Source organism: Passer domesticus, chromosome 5, assembly GCF_036417665.1.
Source record: "Passer domesticus isolate bPasDom1 chromosome 5, bPasDom1.hap1, whole genome shotgun sequence".
Taxonomy (NCBI): Eukaryota; Metazoa; Chordata; class Aves; order Passeriformes; family Passeridae; genus Passer; species Passer domesticus.
Genome location: NC_087478.1, coordinates 53,190,079 through 53,208,062, shown reverse-complemented (window position 1 = coordinate 53,208,062; position 17,984 = coordinate 53,190,079). Strand labels below are relative to the sequence as shown.

General features: G+C 39.8%; 1 protein-coding gene across 5 annotated transcripts in view; it reads right to left on the bottom strand.

Annotated features, from left to right (window-relative positions):
* Nucleotides 1-17,984, bottom strand: part of ANO2 (anoctamin 2) — a 149,625-nt gene that overhangs the window by 15,016 nt on the left and 116,625 nt on the right. For all 5 annotated transcript variants that reach the window (XM_064420517.1, XM_064420516.1, XM_064420518.1 and 2 more), the window contains 5 exons: nucleotides 15,532-15,733; nucleotides 11,717-11,828; nucleotides 10,422-10,479; nucleotides 9,475-9,575; nucleotides 1,923-2,071 (listed from right to left, as the gene is read on the bottom strand). In XM_064420517.1, the coding sequence (XP_064276587.1) occupies nucleotides 1,923-2,071; nucleotides 9,475-9,575; nucleotides 10,422-10,479; nucleotides 11,717-11,828; nucleotides 15,532-15,733 (622 nt within the window). The remainder of the gene's footprint in view (nucleotides 1-1,922; nucleotides 2,072-9,474; nucleotides 9,576-10,421; nucleotides 10,480-11,716; nucleotides 11,829-15,531; nucleotides 15,734-17,984) is intronic.

Here is a 17,984-nt window from a genome sequence, read left to right as displayed (position 1 = left end):
TTGGATATGTGGATAAAAAAGGCAAGGTCTGCCTGTGACTAGGGTACAGCCTAATGAATGCTAGACTTGGAGGCAAGAGTCTTAGCTAAGACCCTTGCCCCCACCCATCCTTAAAAGTGGGAGCAGGACAAACCTGAGTGTAGTGACTACTCACACTTGGATACATAATCTGCTTGCTTCTGCATGAAACCCCATCACCGTCTGTATGGGGAAACCCCAAAGGCTGCAGCAAGCCCCATCTGCAGTTCCTCCTTCACCTGCTTCATTCCAGATTGCCACTGATGCCTGAAGGAGGTTGTCTGAGTAAATCAGTTTGAAAACTATGAAAGAAGTTCTGAAACAGCAGCCAGATTTCCCTCTTTTCCTTAATATCATGCCTCTTCTTGCATTCCAGTAACCCTGCCTTTTTAAGCAATTCAGGAGGAGAAAAAAGTCTTCCTCTGGCCTCCTGCATTGCTTCCCTTCCCACTGTCCCCAGCTCAAAATTAGAGAAATAAATAATCTGCTGGGCTGCCTCTTGCAGCGTGATGCCCTTGACAACAATCCCAGATGACAGGTTCAGTGCTGAGCTGAAGTGCTCAGTGCTTCCTGCCAGTGTGGGTGGTCTGAGCAGTCGATCTGACAGCTGAGAGCAAGGACATGGACCCAGGGCAGCAACCGAGGCTGGGGAGGTGCAGCTTGGCTTTCATCTGCTGCACATTTGTCTGCAAATCCCACAGGCAAGGCACAGCTTGGCAGACTGTGAGGCTTCTCCACTTGGGAAACTCAGCCTCCTGTTGTAAACAAATGTTTAGATCAATAATTCACCTCTTCATTTTCCTGAGTCACCCCTGAGTGGCTGCAGGCTGAGGAGATCACCACGGTTTATGAACATGGCACAAGGGACTGATCTAAATGACAGGCTTAGTGACCAGTGATTTATAACATCTGTAGCTTAAACCTTGATACTACAAATCAGAGGCATGGAATAGAATCATAGAATATCCCAAGCCGGAAAGGAACCATTGAAGGGAACCATCAAATATCACAAGTTGGAAGGGAGCCATCGAAGTCCAACTCCTGGCCCTGCACAGGACAGCCCAAGAATCCCATCATATTCCTGAAAGCTTTGTCTGGGCTCTAGCAAGCCGGGGGCTGGGACCACTTCCCTTGAACAGTCCTGCTTTCTCCTTCCCTGCCTCTGCAGGGTCTACTCATGGGGCAGGTACAGGGCTGTGCTCCCCAGTAGAAGAAAAACATGGACACACTGCAGTGAATCCACTGGAGAGCCATTAAGATGGTTAAGGGATGAGAGGACCTGATGAACAAGGAGAAGCTGAGAGCACTGGGATTGCTGTAAGACAGGAAAAAAAGGCTCAGGGGATATTACCCATGTGGCCAGCTGAAGAACCCAGAGCTAAAACCTTCTCAAGGGCACACAGTGAAAGGACAAGAGGCACAGGGCACCAATGGAAATGTAGGGAGTGCAACTTCAACATTAAAAAATCCTTGGTGTGAGGGGGATCAAATACAGGAAAAGTTGTTGAGTCTCCATCCCTGGAAATATTCAAAACCTAACTGGAAAGTCTCTGAGCAACATCCTATAGCTGACCTTGCTTCGAGCAGGAGGTTGGACCAGCTGATCTCCAGAGATCACTCTCAACCATAGCTGCTGATTCTGTGGCCAAATGGTTTCTATGCACTTTCCTCAGCTAGGAACACTGGAATCTGGCAGCAGAAGCATTAACAGATACTGGGATTCATTATTATTTCTCTGTTGGCACTATGGTAGTCTCATAGCCCTGTTGGCTCACATGGAATTTCTGCAAACTACGAGTGCTGGGGTATTTTTCCCCCTCTCTCATGTCAGACCACTTCTGACATTCAGTCCTATGTAAAGCCATGGTTATTGCAGAAAGGGAAAGGAAATTCTGAAAACTTACTCATTTCCATGTATTCTGGAGTCAGCCCAGTGAAAGGTTCCAAGATGTAGTCAAGATGCCATTGCTGAGGATCCTTGGATTGGTTGGTGTCCATTTCCTTTACCTCAGTTCTTTCATCCTTCAGCTTCCTAAAGAGCTTCTTGAGCTTCCTGAGGAACAAAAGTTCAGATCAAACCAAGTCAGGGTTTTTTTTTTCCCCCTACAAGATTTGCCCCAAGTCTTTGCACAGAAGCACAAAATTAATCCTGTTTTACTTTGGTGCATCATGGGGAGTTTACATCACCCTGGGGAAGTTCAGATGTTGTTCATTGACAGGTACAAGCTACTGGAGTTGAATCCAGTACTTTATAATATTTTTTCTCTCTAGATGCATATTCCAAGGAGATCTTCCTGAAGATCCTGGAACCTAAATAATATTAGTAATTACTTCTCTCAAGAACAACATATTGAGTACCTCTTTTTTAACAAAAACCAAAATGTAATGGTTTCATTACACATTTTCACTACAGGCACACTTTCATCTCAATATAAAAATTGGGAATTTCCAGTATAATAGAATTTTAATGTAAAAAATTACCAGATGTTCATGGGTTTCCTAGAAAAGCCGCAGCTGCCCCATCCCTGGAAGTGTTCAGTGCCAGGCTGGATGGGGCTCTGAGCAACCTGGGATAGGGGAAGGTGTCCCTGCCCATGGTGGGTAGTTGGAACTGGATGAGCTTCAAGGTCCCTTCCAACCCAGGACATTCTGTGATTATGGGATATTTCCAAACAAAGAGGGTGCAAGAATGTACTGACAGTAGAAAAAGCAATATCAAACACTGTCCCCTGAGATGGGGATACAAATTTAATGACAATGACAAATAAATTAGAGTAAAATTAATGATTTCTAAATGAAGAGTTAAGTTTTCCCAGTGTCTCCCCGGCCCCAATGATATTTTAAACACACATGCATCAGCAACTTCATGTTATTTTACACACTGAGAAATTCCCATGGAAAACCACAGTAGAATGAGGTATTTCTTCATAATCAAGGCAGCAAAATACAGTCAAATTAGCATAAAATAGCCAGATTTATACTTATTGCATATCTTTCTTTTGCAGATGATATTTATCTTCCACAGAAACATACAGCACTATTTTACAGTTCTTCACATATGTGCCATGAGTGGAAATCCAGACTAATTCCAATGATGTTTTGCCAGTAGTGTAAGCAGGGCTCTCCCACAGCTTGTGATAAACCCTTTGAACTGTAGGTGTGTGGCCTGGATACAGGAATATTTGGGAGAAGGGGTTTTCCTCCAGACCTCCAAGAAAGCAAAATCACTTTCCTGGACCCTGGCTTCAGTGGCAGGGCAAGGCTGAGGAACAAAAGCTGGCAAACACAATAAAGGCTTTGCTGTGTGGGTTTATTGCTTCATTCCCAAATTTACACTGAGCCATGGGATCACTGTGTTCCCACAGTGACTGAGGAACTTCTGCACCTACCAGAGTTTACAGGACCTATTTCATTTCATCACCAGTATGGAGGAATTTGGGATTGGAAGACACTCTTTAAACAGGTCTAGATTGCATGAAGCCCTCTCAGATCCTGGATCATTAAGTTTCAAAAATCAACAGGACAACTCTTTCTTTTGTATGAAGCGGAAGGAAGATGTTGGTAACATCTTTTGTATGAGGTGGAAGAAAGTCTGATGGTAACATCATCAGTGCTTTGGCATTACTGGTAACCAGGACACTCAGATTGCAGTTTTAATGAAAGAGTGGGGGTAAATTTAAACTAATTCACTAGAGAGAATTAGATGAATCCTTACAAAGATCTTTTACCTCCTACATCATGCAAATTCAGCCATTTCAAGACACCAGATTCCCTTCTCCCCCTCTGCCTTTATGGCAGCCAAGGGAACTTGTCTGTGACAGAGGTGATGTAGCATTCAGAGGGTAGCAAGCTGGGGCAGGATTTAAAACAATCAAAGAATTCCCAGGTGTTCTTCCAACATATCCCAATTAATTGCCTAATGTGAGGGCCTCTCAGAGGATGGTGAACAATAGGTTCAAGACAATGCTAATTTCTGTTCCAATGAAATGATACAAGCTATAAATGTCCCTCACACTTCTGTGGGCAGGTGAGAGTGAAGATGATCTTCTTGTCATGGCACAGCAGCAGCTGAGATAAAATTTGTGTGTGTTTAGATGTGAAATCTGTGCACGTGTGACCTAATCCTTCAGCTACAGCACCACAGAATTGAGTTCTGGAGTTTAATGCATACACACACCTCCCATGAGAATCCAGTAACTAAAACAATTGTTGTTGTTTTTAATGTTTATTTGGGAATACACCAAAACCAGGGCTCAGTTGCTCAGAATAATTTTTAATTTTTCATCTGGTTATCTCTAAGCCAGGCATGATGAACAGCACCTTTAACCATTTGGAGTTCAGCTTTGAAGAGTGTCTGTATGCTTCTTTTTATGTACTTTTTTTAAAGATCAACTGACTGAAAGCAAGCCAAACCAATTATTTCAAATTTTCCACAAAAAACAAAAAGTACCTTTGTTTCATATCCAAGCATGTGAAGTTTGAGACCACGCAGAAATGTGTCAGAAAGTTACAGGAACAAAGAAGAGGGATTTGCAGGGTGTTATTCTCCAGCTACACAGCAATAGGGCAATGAAAATGAGTTTTGCAGAACCCTTTATCTGTACTTATGATTGTGATGCTAAAACTGAGTATGATTTTTAAATGCCTTTGTTTGAAGCCTGCTCCTTAATTACCCAGATCAATTTTTTTTTAAAGAAAATTGACAGAAAAAGAGTTCTTTTAGCTTCTGATTTGGTCCTGCCAGGCAGCCCCCTGGTAAGTTTGCCCATTCAGGATGAGTGTCCCAGAAGCTTTGTGCTGAAGAGGCTCATGCAGCAAAGTTTCATGATTCCACACAGATCTGGGCAAAGAGGGAAAACTGTAGAGCTATAGAATAGCCATTATTTCTGGTCATTTTGCCAGGGTCATTTTGCCAGTGAAAAAGCAAGGTGCATCCTTAAGGGAACTGAACAGCATGTGAGAATAATGAATGCAGGATGAGAAGGAAAGAAAATTACCAGTTTTCTGTCAGGCTGTATCTAGAGCAGCTAAAAATGACACTGCAGCTTCTCACATGGGAATGGCACCAAATTATTGTATTAGGTAAGAGATGGGAACATGGTTGAATTATGCTGATTGTAATTCCCAGTATAACCAATAAGCACTGCATTATGCACATTGACAAGCATCTGAAGGTAGCATAAAATCACTACCTGTCAATAACCCTCAAGATTTTGAGAAAAAAATATGATTAAAAGAGAAAAATTAAGCTCCAAGTGATCCTGGCTGGGCTGTAAGCACATGGTGATTAGATGAAGACTCCTTTTCAAAAATCAGAGCGATTATTCAACAGTTTCTCTATTGATACAGTAAGAAGGAGCAGCTGGATTTGGGGGATCTGGGGAAAAGAATGGTGATGACTTGGGAAAAATGAGAAATTTGTGGAGTAAGTGAGAGTGGAATAGATAGAGGCTGAAGAGGTGGGACATCTGGAGGGCAGGTTGAAAGAGAACAGATGCAGGAAAATTACTTTGTTGGCACAAGTGTTTGTGTCTTCAGTGGCTGTATAATTGGGATTGTTCAGCCTGGAATAAAGAAGGCTCCAAGGGGACTTGACTGAGCCTCCCAATGCCTGAAGGGAACCTATGGGAAAGATGGAGACTATTGACAAGGGGATAAAGTGCAGGAAAAGCGGAAATGGCTTCACACTGACAGAGAGCAGGTTTAGATGGGATATTGGGAAGAAATTGTTCTCCATGAGAGTGCTGAGGCCCTGGCACAGATTGCCCAGAGCAGCTGTGGCTGCCCCATCCCTGGAAGTGTCCAAGGCCAGGCTGGATGGGGCTCTGAACAACCTGGGCTAGTGGAAGGTGTCCCTGCCCATGGCAGGAGCTTGGAACTGGGAGGTCTTTAAGGTTTCTTCCAGACCAAACCATTCTGTGATTCCATGATTCTGTGAATACTTGTTAGAACAGAGATGCATGTGGAGGTTTTCCATGAAAAGACAGAAAGCCCCCAGAATCCAGCTGCCAGGAACAAAGGGTTATTTATAACAGGTGGGTTTTTTAAGGCTGTCCTTCCAGTTGATGCATTTTGATCTGTAGGATAATGGAAAAAGGTTCAGAGAGAAAGCTAAACAGAAAAGATTCTTAGGTTGAGTAACTGGAGCACTTGTATCTAGACAAAAGGAAGAGCAGTGACCCAGGATCTTGTACCTTGCTTGTAATTTTCTTTCCTGCTTTTGGGACGGAACACTGAAGATCCAGGTCTTTCTTCAGTCATATTCCTACAGTCTGTTCACATAAAGAAACACCTTCTCACATTCACAGGCACAAGAAGGAAGCAGGGGATGAATAAAAGTATCTCAATTTCTTGTTCTCCCAAAAATTTTGGTACAGCCATGCTTCCTTGGCACACTCAGATATCCTGGATTCTACAAGAGTTTCAGTTGTGTTTGGGGTTTATTGGTTTCTCAATCAGAGGAAAACAACAATAAAAAACAGGAAAAGTTTAAAAAAAGGAAAAAAAACCCCACCCAAACCTTTAATTAAGAATAATTTAGTAAAGGTGAAAAACAACAAAAGAGATAATAGCTTATGAAGGGGTGTATTTAAATGGATTTTATTAACTCTTGGTATTCTCATCCAGCATATTTAAGTATATTCTGAAGAAACTGATGGAAATTGATGCTGAATAGAAGGGCCACAACTATGACCTCAAAAATTCAATAGTTTTGCTGTTCGCTTCAATAGGGCCAGGATTTTACCCTAAGGGTTTAGCACCAAGGTCAAAGACAGAGAGTAATAAAATAACCACATGGATGAGTTTTTTCAGTAAGTTCAGAAAAAAACAGAACTGAATAAAAAGGGTCTTAAAGGAACTCTGGGTTAAGGCTTTCAAGCCCTGCAGCCTTTTAGGGTCAATTCCTGTGGCAACAGTAAAAGAATGATGGTATGTGACACATCTGAGTGAACTTTGGCATATTTACATCTGTTAAACTTGTGAATTCCAGCTCCACAGAACACACATTTCCATTCACAAGGGCTCCATTTTCTATAATTCAAATCTTGTTGCATTTACCTAGCTGGTTTGCTATAGCTGGATGCAGAAATTAAAAAAATAAATCATGCAAGGTTTAGGAGATCAGCAATTAATCTATCATAGCTGTGGCAGCAGTTTCTACAGAAACTCTGAAGGAAAAACAAAGATGTGTCCCCAAAAAATGCAGGGCTGCCATCTGAAGTTTCCCTCCTCACACAGTACTGACCATGGATAAAGCAGAATGAAGACGTGGAAAGATGCTTTCCAATTCTTTCCAGTTTGGGGTTCTAGGAACATAAAGGATGACTGTTGCTTACAAACTTACACTATCATCTACTTAGCAATATTTTTTGAGGATTTGAGGAGAAAGAGAAGAAAATGGGATCTGTGATTTCTGCAAATCAATTAAAACGCCTTGGGTTTTCTGGTGAATGAAATTAAAAGATTTCCTGGAGGGGAAAAAAAAAAAAAAACCAAAAAAAAAAAAAACACCTTGAAAACCTAAGATTTCAGCAAGGAAGAAAATGTTTGTCATGAGTGCCATCAGATAACTCAGCAGAGAAGTGCTTCCGTGTTACAGATGTGCAGGGGACAGCACGAGATTCTGAGGACCAAATCACCATATTTATGATATCCCCTTCTGTCTCTCCACATGGAAAGGTTGGTGGCAGCACCTGGACTCTGCCCACAGTGAAAATGCAGGGAGCCAATGGAAGAATCTGTGTTATTCACCCTGACTCTCAGTCCCTCCAAAGAGGTACAAGGCAAGGGGGAATTAAAAATGCAGCTGCTGGTACCTTTGAGGAACCAGCCCAAACCAATGCAGTGGTCTATTCAGGAACAGGAGGCTAACTCTGATTTAATTAAGTGCTCAGTGATTCTTCTGGTGCAAACAGGTCCAGGGAGAAGGGCCAAGCCCTACAGACACACACATGATTTTCTTGGGAATGCCGACAAGCAAAGAAAAGCAGCTATGTTTATTTCAAGATGACAAGATAGCATTGTGACTGAAATGAGGAATTTATCTAGGAAGGAGAGGATGAAAGGATGATTGTATTTAAACTGTTTTAAAAATTGAGGCCACCACAGTTTGTTAAATGAAGGGTGGGGGAGCAGATCTGAGGGAGAAAAATGAGATTAAATTATTGCATTCTTGCACCAAAGAGAGGGAAATGAAAAATAATTGGACATGACTTTCTGTTTGGACTAGATCAGCCCGTGCTTTCATGAGTCAAAAATAATAAATACAGTATTTGCAACATCATAAAATTCCCATTTAAAAAGTCCAGTAGCAGTAACTTTTTGGAAGATGAGAAACAAATTACAGCAGGTTTACACTGAGAAAGCTTTAAGCCTTCAACATGTCAGATATTTTGGGAATGATTTACCCCCTTTTATGAAAGTAAATGTAAACTCAATGAGATGCAGACAGAAAACAGGCCTTTCTATTGAACTTTGACACAAGAATAATGAAATCATCCATAATCTACATCTGATTTGTTTGGGAATTTTTTTCTCTCTCTCTATTTAAATTCCTTGCAAGAAAAAAAAAAGTTCTTGCTGAGAAAAGGGAGGAAAAGAGCTCATTTGAAATATGTCATCTTTTAAGAATCACTCCTCTTGATTTCTAGTTTCTATCATCACAGCCTTATGGATGTGACCTAAAACCTGCTGACACCAGAGTTGGAAGATTCTGCCTCATTTCAGTGAAGGTGACATGTCTAAACCAGACTCTTAACCTCCAACATTTCACAGGCCACTGCCACCACAAAGCAAACCTCCCAAGAGACAGGAGCAGGACTTTCTCAGTGGATTCCCAGTGCCTGAATATCCTCTTGGCACTGGTGAGAGACAGGGAGATTTTTCCTGCTGTATTTGCAACAGGGAACTGAACGCTGAAGTAGTCCATGGCAGAAAGGCACTGAGCTGTCAGTGTCTCTGCTTGCTCCTGCATCATCCCAGAATGACATAAAGGCACCTTGGAAACATGTGGATTTCATCCCCAAACCCATAAAATTGTCATAGATCAAGTAATAGATTTTAACATCTTTTATGGACTACTGCTTTCCCCCACGCTATTTCCCCTCCACTTTGTGCTAATTTGTATTCAATGCTGTTGTCCTGAAAGCTTCTTTGAAACTTCCCAGGAGATCTATTATACCTTGCCTGTTTTCCCTGGTTTCTAAAATTAATTTAAATCAATTATTTCATATATTCCATCATTTTATTTAAGCCATTTAGTGAAGATATAGCCAATTATTCAACATAAAATACAACCAGATCATTTCACCACAACCGAAAATGTGATTTATCATCACATTCAATTAGAACCCACTGAAGGCAGTGGCAAAAGTCCCATTTAGCTGAATAAGGATCAAGGCTTTGATTTACTGTGCCATAGGAATAACACATAATGGAAAAGGCCAGGATACATACGGGATTCCAATTTCAAAGAGATTGTTTTGAATCAGTTGCTTTCCAAGCATGATAATGCTCAGCTGAATGCAGAGTTCCATCAGACACCCTCCTGGAGCACACTGCAATTAAACAAAACCAGAGAGTGGGAAGGGATTAAGAGAAGTAATTTTAAAATACCCACGCAGTGTCTTCATGTCCCCACTGTCCCTACCACCACGTTTTGTGGGATCATGGAGCTCATAGATTACTTCAAATCTGTGTTTGACAAGGTATTTAATCTACATTCATAAAATTCCATTATAGAAAATATGCAGAGCTCTGAAACAACTCACGGTGCCCTGGGGTTCCTATATTTCCTTTAAAAATATTTACTATATAATCAATGTAATAAACATAATGCAGAATCACCAATACTCTTCCAACCTGATGTCTCCCGGGGGAGAAAGAAAACCTTCAATCTTGCAAAGACTTTTATGTCAGCTTTATTGTCAGACCTTGAGTACATCTCTCAGCTTTCAAGGGAATACCCACAGCAATCCCCTTCATGAGGGGATTAAAAAAAAAAAAAAAAGTTTGTAAGTTCAGCACAAAATGGCTCCAGGTTTTTAAGCTATTAAAATTGCCAAGCTTCCAGCAATCTGCAGAATGGGAAGCCAGATTCATGCTTCCCAAGGACTTCAACCAAATCCTGGAATGTTTGTGCCTTAGTGCCCAGTTGTAAAGCACAGAAATGGTGAAGCTTCACCTAAGAAAGACCATGAAATAGTCAAAACTGCAGAAAGAAAGAATACACAGTTGTCTTAGATGGAAACCCTGGGTTTTGCATATTCAAGTTGAAGATTTGACCTCTTGTTTTAACAAGTGCTTTCTATTTTTCCCCTGTTGTCTGTAGTCCACTAAACACTGTACACATATTTATTTGTGTAAAGGATTTTATTTGTGATTTGAATTTCATATGTACTTACCTCTTCCATCCTATAACCTTCAAACACATACACATAATGACCAGGACGGCCAACAAACCTGAAAGCAATAATAATATATAAACTAGAATAAAACCAGAAAAATAAGCTAATATTGACACCATGATTTAATATAAAAACACAAAAATAAGTTAACTTTGAAATCAAGATTGTTCATTTGTATTGGTCAAAATATTTCAGAAGTTGCTTTTTAAACATGAATTTTCAAGGGCTCGGCATCTATTCAGCTTTGATTATTTCAAAGAAATAGGCCTCTACAAATGGTTTTCTATTACATCTGGATAAAATTATTTTAATAAAATATTTTTCAGAAATAAAACAATATAATTAAAAACACCTCACTTCATTAGAGATGGCAAACAAACCTGGGGACATATATCCTAATTCACATTCTCTTACACGTGAATAATTGCTTGAATGGAATTATTTATACGTCTGTACACAACTAAGACTCTTCTGGCTACACCAGGAGAAACAATGATATTGACTTTATTTGAGCCATACAACACAAAAATATGGTTTAAAAAAGAGAGAATTTTGTGACTTTTTTCATTGGTGTCTTACAATATTTGCAACTGCTGGCAAAATGCATCATTAATCCTCAAATGAAAGGTGCTGGATAAGATTAGTGAAGAGCAGAGATTAAAAAACTTTACAGACCTCAAAAGGAAGAGCACAATTGTAGGACACAGAATCCAGAGGATGTTTTAAACGGGTTTTTTGCCAAAGTTTTAGCAAAGAATCATTTTAAGCTTCTCACTCAAAAACATGTGGATGACTGGGTCCCAAAAGAAAAGGATTCTGAGCCCATAGGAAGTCACACTTATTTAGCAGGACAGCTGAATTAGCGTTTTGGTCAATCACTCCATTTGCCAGTTGACTGTAGCTATTTCTTAATTTGATATGCAAGAATAATGCAAAATATTGTGAAAGTAATAGAAAAAAGAGCTCCATAATTTTAAATTAAATAGGAAGACTTTTCTTTGCTAAATGATGCTTCAAGGAAAATTTGCTAAACTGTGGAAAGATAAAGCCTGTAAGCACCACCATTTGTTATAAAAACTACACTTATTTAAAAACCAAAATGAATTATTAACTTTAGATAACCTTTCAAAGATATTTTTTCAGAGCTGGCAAAGATGACCAGTCCCAGGCCTTTGTGCCCATTTTTATACACAGATCCACTAATATAGACACATATATAAAAATGCATATAAACACATATATATATATATATATATATATATATATATATATGTAAAGGATATTTATCCTACCTTCCTTTAAAAAAGGCAACATAAAAAATTGATGCATAAGAATTCACAAACTTCAATAGGAATGCCTTCAAAATCAGTCTTTCCTCAAAAGTTTTCTCTGTTTTTGGTATTTCTGGGGGGGAAAAAAAGCAAACCAGAGAACTGAACCATTAAGTAATACAAAAATACCTGAATCCCCAAACACGTACAAAAAAAACCCAACTTCAAACTTTGGGCTTATATTAATTTTTGTTTTGTACCTCTAATTTGTACCAAAGCCACTAGATCTGTCACCAAGTCCTGATTTCCAGAGATATTCAATTCCACAACGCAAAAGTAGTGTAAATTACTCTGCGGTATATATGGATATTGACATATGCAAGTATATCTGCAACACAATTACACAACTAAAATAACAAAACATTTGTATTCTCAATTGAGGAATGCTGAAAGCAAAGTACAAAGACTTTCAACCAGAAAAAAAACACCTTAAAAGCATCCTTAATTTGTAGTCCACAAGCCTTCTTTTCTGTGGTGAGATTGTTGATATGTTTGATGATAAATACAAGAATAAATACATTTTTAATAAAGTATTAAGTGAATTAAGTGCAAAATAAAGGCACATTTTTGTTAACAATTCACAATATATATTCTGTATTTCAAGATTTCTTGGTTTAAATATTTTCAGTATTCATTACTTTGTTCCCAGATTTATTTTCAATTTCTGTGGAAATTTTCTGGCAGCAGAAAGCACAGTATAAGACAGAGGCTGTTCAAATTTATGACAGGATCCTTTTCTGAAGATTTTATATGGGTGAAACCCTTGCATTTCTCTGCTCATCCTGAGCTGTATCTAATGTGAGAGAAGATAATTTTATTATTAAATTTATCATTCTTGGCTGAACTTCTGTGGCACAAAGAAAGTGTGGAATAATAAGGAGATCCAGAGCTCTGGCTTAAGGACTGCACTAAAAATTCTACTGTACTTGTATGGTTTTCTTTCAGGTACAGTTTGAGTGTTCTGTTTACTTTCCTGCTTTGGGTTTTTTTTTTCCCTAAAAAAGCTGCATGATTATTTTAGCACTAAAGGAATAGAAAAGCCTAATGAGCCCTCACTGCCTTTCTTTGTGATAATTTCAACCATATTTTCATAAAAGATCAGTGCACAACCTGATGAGCCCTAAAGCATAACCCACCTATAAGTATAAAAAAGCTTAATTACACCTTCAAACAATTTGTAGGTGATCCCATACACTGAATAGTTCTGCAAGAGAAAAGCTCAGGGCAGCAGGAATATAGAATAACAGCAGGGCAACTTTTCATTTGAGGGAGAAAAATCCTAAACCCTGCCTTACAGAGAACACCCCCATGGATGAGCTCAGCCTCTGGATGAACATTTGCACACCATATATGGTTCCAGAGGCTCTCTCAGACATCCTATACCATAGCCGTAGAGGCATGTGTAGAATTTGTCCTCCAGCTTGTTGGGTATGCTGCATTGGAAATGCATTCAGCCAGAATAGGTGCATTTGTAACAGAGAAAACTCCCTTATCCCAGAAAAATGAAACACTCGGTGGATTGTTACACCAAAATTAGGCAGCTGGAACTTTGCAGGTGGAGGATGAGTTGAGCTAAGGGTGGAATGAGCCTTAGCTCTCTGAAGGAGCTGCTGCATTTGCAAGGGACAAACACGAGCAGTTTTGATTTTGTCCCTATTTCACTTGGCCTCAAGGAAGCACTGAGGGTGAGGAGGTCCTGGCACAGGTTGCCCAGAGCAGCTGTGGCTGCCCCATCCCTGGAAGTGTCCAAGGCCAGGCTGGCTGGAGCTGGGAGCAAGTTGGGCTAGTGGAAGGTGTTCCTGCCCATGGCAGAGGCTTGGAACAAGGTGAGTGTCAAGGTCCCTTCCAACCCAACCCATTCTGTTGTCCTGAGTTACAAGTGAGCTGTAAATCTTGTCTGGCACCACCTGATCAGTGAAGATGATCTGTTCTTCCTGGGAATAGCAGGATACCATCTGCACTTTAGCTGGTCTGGTCTGTGATAAAGGGGCATCAGCACCCCGCTCCACTGGGCCCGCAGGAGTCCTGCTCCACCCTGTATGAGCTCTCTGTATTGATAACTACAAAACTCCTACTCTTCCTCCTGATTGAGGAGGTATTGAGGCATATGCATGACTGTGATCCCATGATTAACACAATTGCTATCAGTGCTATTCTTGTGCTTACAGATGTAATTTTTCACCTGAACAGAGACTCAAGTGTACGTGGGCCAAGAATAGAAACATACACTGTCAAGAGCTACTCCTTCAGCCCAACAAGTGTGTTCTTCAGCTTGTGGATTAAGTGCAGTGTGAAATGAGAATTGAGTACATTTTTCTCCTCTTGGTAATGGGAGTTCACAAGTTAAGCAACATTTACCAGCATGCATGAATTGTCATTTTTTTAAACATTTTGATTACATTTGGCATCTGAGCCTAGTGCTGGAGAAAGCTGCCTGAGTGAACTTTCTAACTCATGTAATTTGTAGTACTAGATATTATTCTGACTGGATCCTTCTTTAAAAAAAAATCTGATTGTTGATTAGGAATGATGCCCTAATAATGATAAGATTAGAATTAGATGCAAAGTGACAGGGGGCAATAATCAGCAAGTACAAAATTGTTGTTTCTTTCACAGTTCAGCCCAGTGCACATTTCAAAGAGAGAGATTTTCCTCCTGCACTTCCCAAAGAGAGGCCATGGCAGTGCCTAGCACTTCCCAGCTCCTGCCTAGAAGCTGCTGGAGAAATCTCATTTTCATATTTTCCTACTCTTTCCACACAGCTGCGTCATTCCTTAACATTTGTGCCCTTTCTTACCTGGCCAGGTGCAGTGAACATAATTGATCAGGTCACACACAGTTAGCAGCCTGTCACTCATGTGAAAGCTGAAAATCTGGGTACAATTTTGGCCTGAACAGTGACCCCTAGTATTCTACTAGAACAGAGTCCTATTGTGTAACCCTGTTACAATCTGCCCAAAGCTTGGTGCAAAACAGAAAAAAAAACAAACAAATGAACCCACTAACATGGCAATTTGTAAAAATTAATTGCTTTGTCTTCATTTCTTTCAAATACTTTAGGAATTTAACCTAAACAGGACCATACTTCCACAATTCAGGCTTGGACTTCTAACAACTGCAAGACTGTAGTTTGTAATGTTCTTCCAAAAACAGGACTGAAAGAGATCATTTCATTTGTGAATTTAAAAGTGTTTTAAGAAATTGAGAAGAAACAGAAGTCTGAAGAGCAATCTCATGTAAAGGTGCTATCAGTCAATATCCTTGGTCTAATTTATATAATAAAATAAAGCCCAGCCTAAACCCCTATTAGGAAACATCTTTAGCCTAATGTATATAACAAATCAATACTTTAGGCCTAAACCACTATAGGAGTCAAAGGAATGACTTCTCTTCATAAAGAGTAAATAGCCAGATTTGCAGCAATATTTTGATGTTTAAAATAAACTTTGAAAGTCCAACCACTAACTGCAGTACAAATCATTAATAAAAAGTCCAGCTCAGACATGCCCCTAAAATGGAACCAAAAAATCACTTGAGCAGTAAGGAAATGGTTAAAACTTTCATCAGGGAAACAACATCAGTGTAACTTTGTCAGAACCATCAACATTTTTTAAACAACCCACAGACTTTCTGCAGCTCTTAGCTTAAAGAGGTACCTTCACAGGCCTGAGTGTTTTCACAGGCCCTGTCCAGGAGGAAATAGTCCTCTTGGACCCTCCTTGCACCCCCTGGTGTCAATACATGGATTAATGAGGAATATGGTGAGGCAGTTTTACCAATTTCTGTCAGCCATTTGGCCACAGCTCCGTAAATTTCGTCCAGGATGAGGACCACCACAAGGTTAATGATGACAGCAGTGGCAGTCACAGTCACTCGAACATTGGACCTGGTTGTCTCATTTGTGCTGAAGGACAAGGCTGCTGCTGTCGTGATTCGATACACAATGACACCAAACACTGCTGAAAATGCCAGCATGATCTGCAAACAAATGAACACATGGATTAGCTCAGCCTGGAAACAAAACTTTGGCTGGGAGGTTGGGTGTGTTCCGTGAATGGGCATCGCAGGGTCGGTTCTTAGTGCAAGGTGACGACATGCAGGTGATCAAATTAAAAGGCTCTCCAGCAAACAGGGACATAAATGAGAAATAAGGAAATTGATGCACGACTCCAAACTGGCACAATTCAACTGACACAAGATTCTCAGAGGGCTGGACGCTTCACAGCACCTCTCCTGTGAAGACAGCTTGACAGAGTTGGATGAGAGTTGAGAGAGTTGTTTATCCTGGAAAAGAGAAGGCTTCAGGGAGATCTGATACCACCTTTCAGTATCTAAAGGAGGCTTTTAAAAGGAGGGAGAGTGACTTTTTACATGGGCAGGTAGTGGTAAGAAAAGGAAGGATGGTTTTAAACCAAAAGAGGATACTTTTTGTTAAACATTAGGAAGAAATTCTTCCTGTGAGGGTGCTGAGGTCCTGGCACAGGTTGCCCAGAGAAGCTGTGGCTGCTCCATCCCTGGAAGAGACCAAGGCCAGGGTGGATGGGGCCCTGAGTGTCCTGATCCAGTGAGTGGCAACCCTGCCCCTGGCATGGAATGAGAATTAGATAACCTTTAATGTCCCTTTCAATCCAAACCAATCTGTGATTCTTTTATACTGATTCCATGGATTCCAGCAGATGGGCATGTCCATTCTGATTAAAGCCCCACACATCATCCATGCAGTGAAATTTGGGCATTTTGGGTTCAAAAGCAGGAATTAAGCAAGATCTTTTATCTGACAATAGATTCAGATGGCTTGGACTGAAAGGCCTGTATTTATGCGCAGTCAGGTAAATGGGCTTTACTGGCTTAAACAGCTTCACCTGTGCACAACAGAAGTGCCAACTTACAAATTAAAGTTATTATTCCCGTTATTATTCCTTTAAGGCTGACCTAAGCGGAGCTATTAGGGCTTCATTTTACATTTGTGTCCCTGAAATCACTTGATATCCCTGGCATTCTTTGTGGGCCAGCTTTGACCCATGAGATGAGGGAAGTTGGTCCTGCTACTTAAGGTCAAGTTCCCACAAGAAGAATTTGAATTTCACAGGGTTGTGGTATTCTGTTAAAAAATAAAATAAAAGAATCTAAACCAATCCACAATGAAAAAGAAATCATTAAAACAATAATAAAAAATAGCAAATTTTCATCATCACAGCACAAAAGGGGGAGAAGGCACATTCTTCCTTTTAATTTATGCCTTTAGCAAGAATTCCAGTGTACATTCATTACTTTAGGTAAAACATCTTGAGATCATCAGATGAAAGAGACTACCTCAATGTGAAAGATTAGACTACTGCAATTATTAAAATGGGCCTAAGGGCCCAGATTCAAAACACAGCTTTAAGGAAATTTAACAGTTCATTTTAATGATCCAGCAATAGTTTATTGAATTCCTGTATGCAGGGGAAGGTTGTTGCCTTCAATGAAAAGGAACTATTGCAAAAGAACCACAACAAGAAACAAAGCTAAATTATTAAATGTTGAAGGTGAAAACTGGGCACATTTTGCTTTCATGAAGAACTAGTAAACATACTAAGAATTAGTTATTTGGAAAAACTTCTGGAGATTTCAGATGAAATTGTCAAATATGCTTTGTCAGCAAATAGTAATAGTTAGACCTAGTAAAATACCTAATTTTACTTTTTAAATAACTGTTTCATTAATTTTAAATGAAATGTAGGTTCAACGATAAAAGCCTGAACCTGAAACATTTTAAATGAAAACTTTTCAAATGACATAAAATATTATTTCCTTTGGTTTTGTAGTTTTCATTGTGTCAAGGAAACATTTCTAGTTATTTTTCTTTTGACTTACCTACCAAATGAAGAGACAAAAAAAAATCACATTCATGCTGAACTACATTACTGTGACAGAAGGGCTGCAGGAACACAAGAACTTTAACCTTTTCCTTGCTTCTCCATTACAATCACTAGAGTAGAGAGTAAAATCCCCAACAAAGGAAAACAAAATAACACTCCCTGGTATTAATTTACTTCATCTTCCATCTCTACAGACACCTTAAGCTCTTTTCTTTTTCTTAATCTGTGTCACAGATTCCTCCTTCATAATCATCTTCCTGATACTCTCATCCTCTTTCTTTTCCCCATGGATTTCTTTGCAATTTTTTCTCGATGGTGGTGGACAAAGACAATCAGAAATTGGATGCCTCATTCTGGAGCTGATGAGT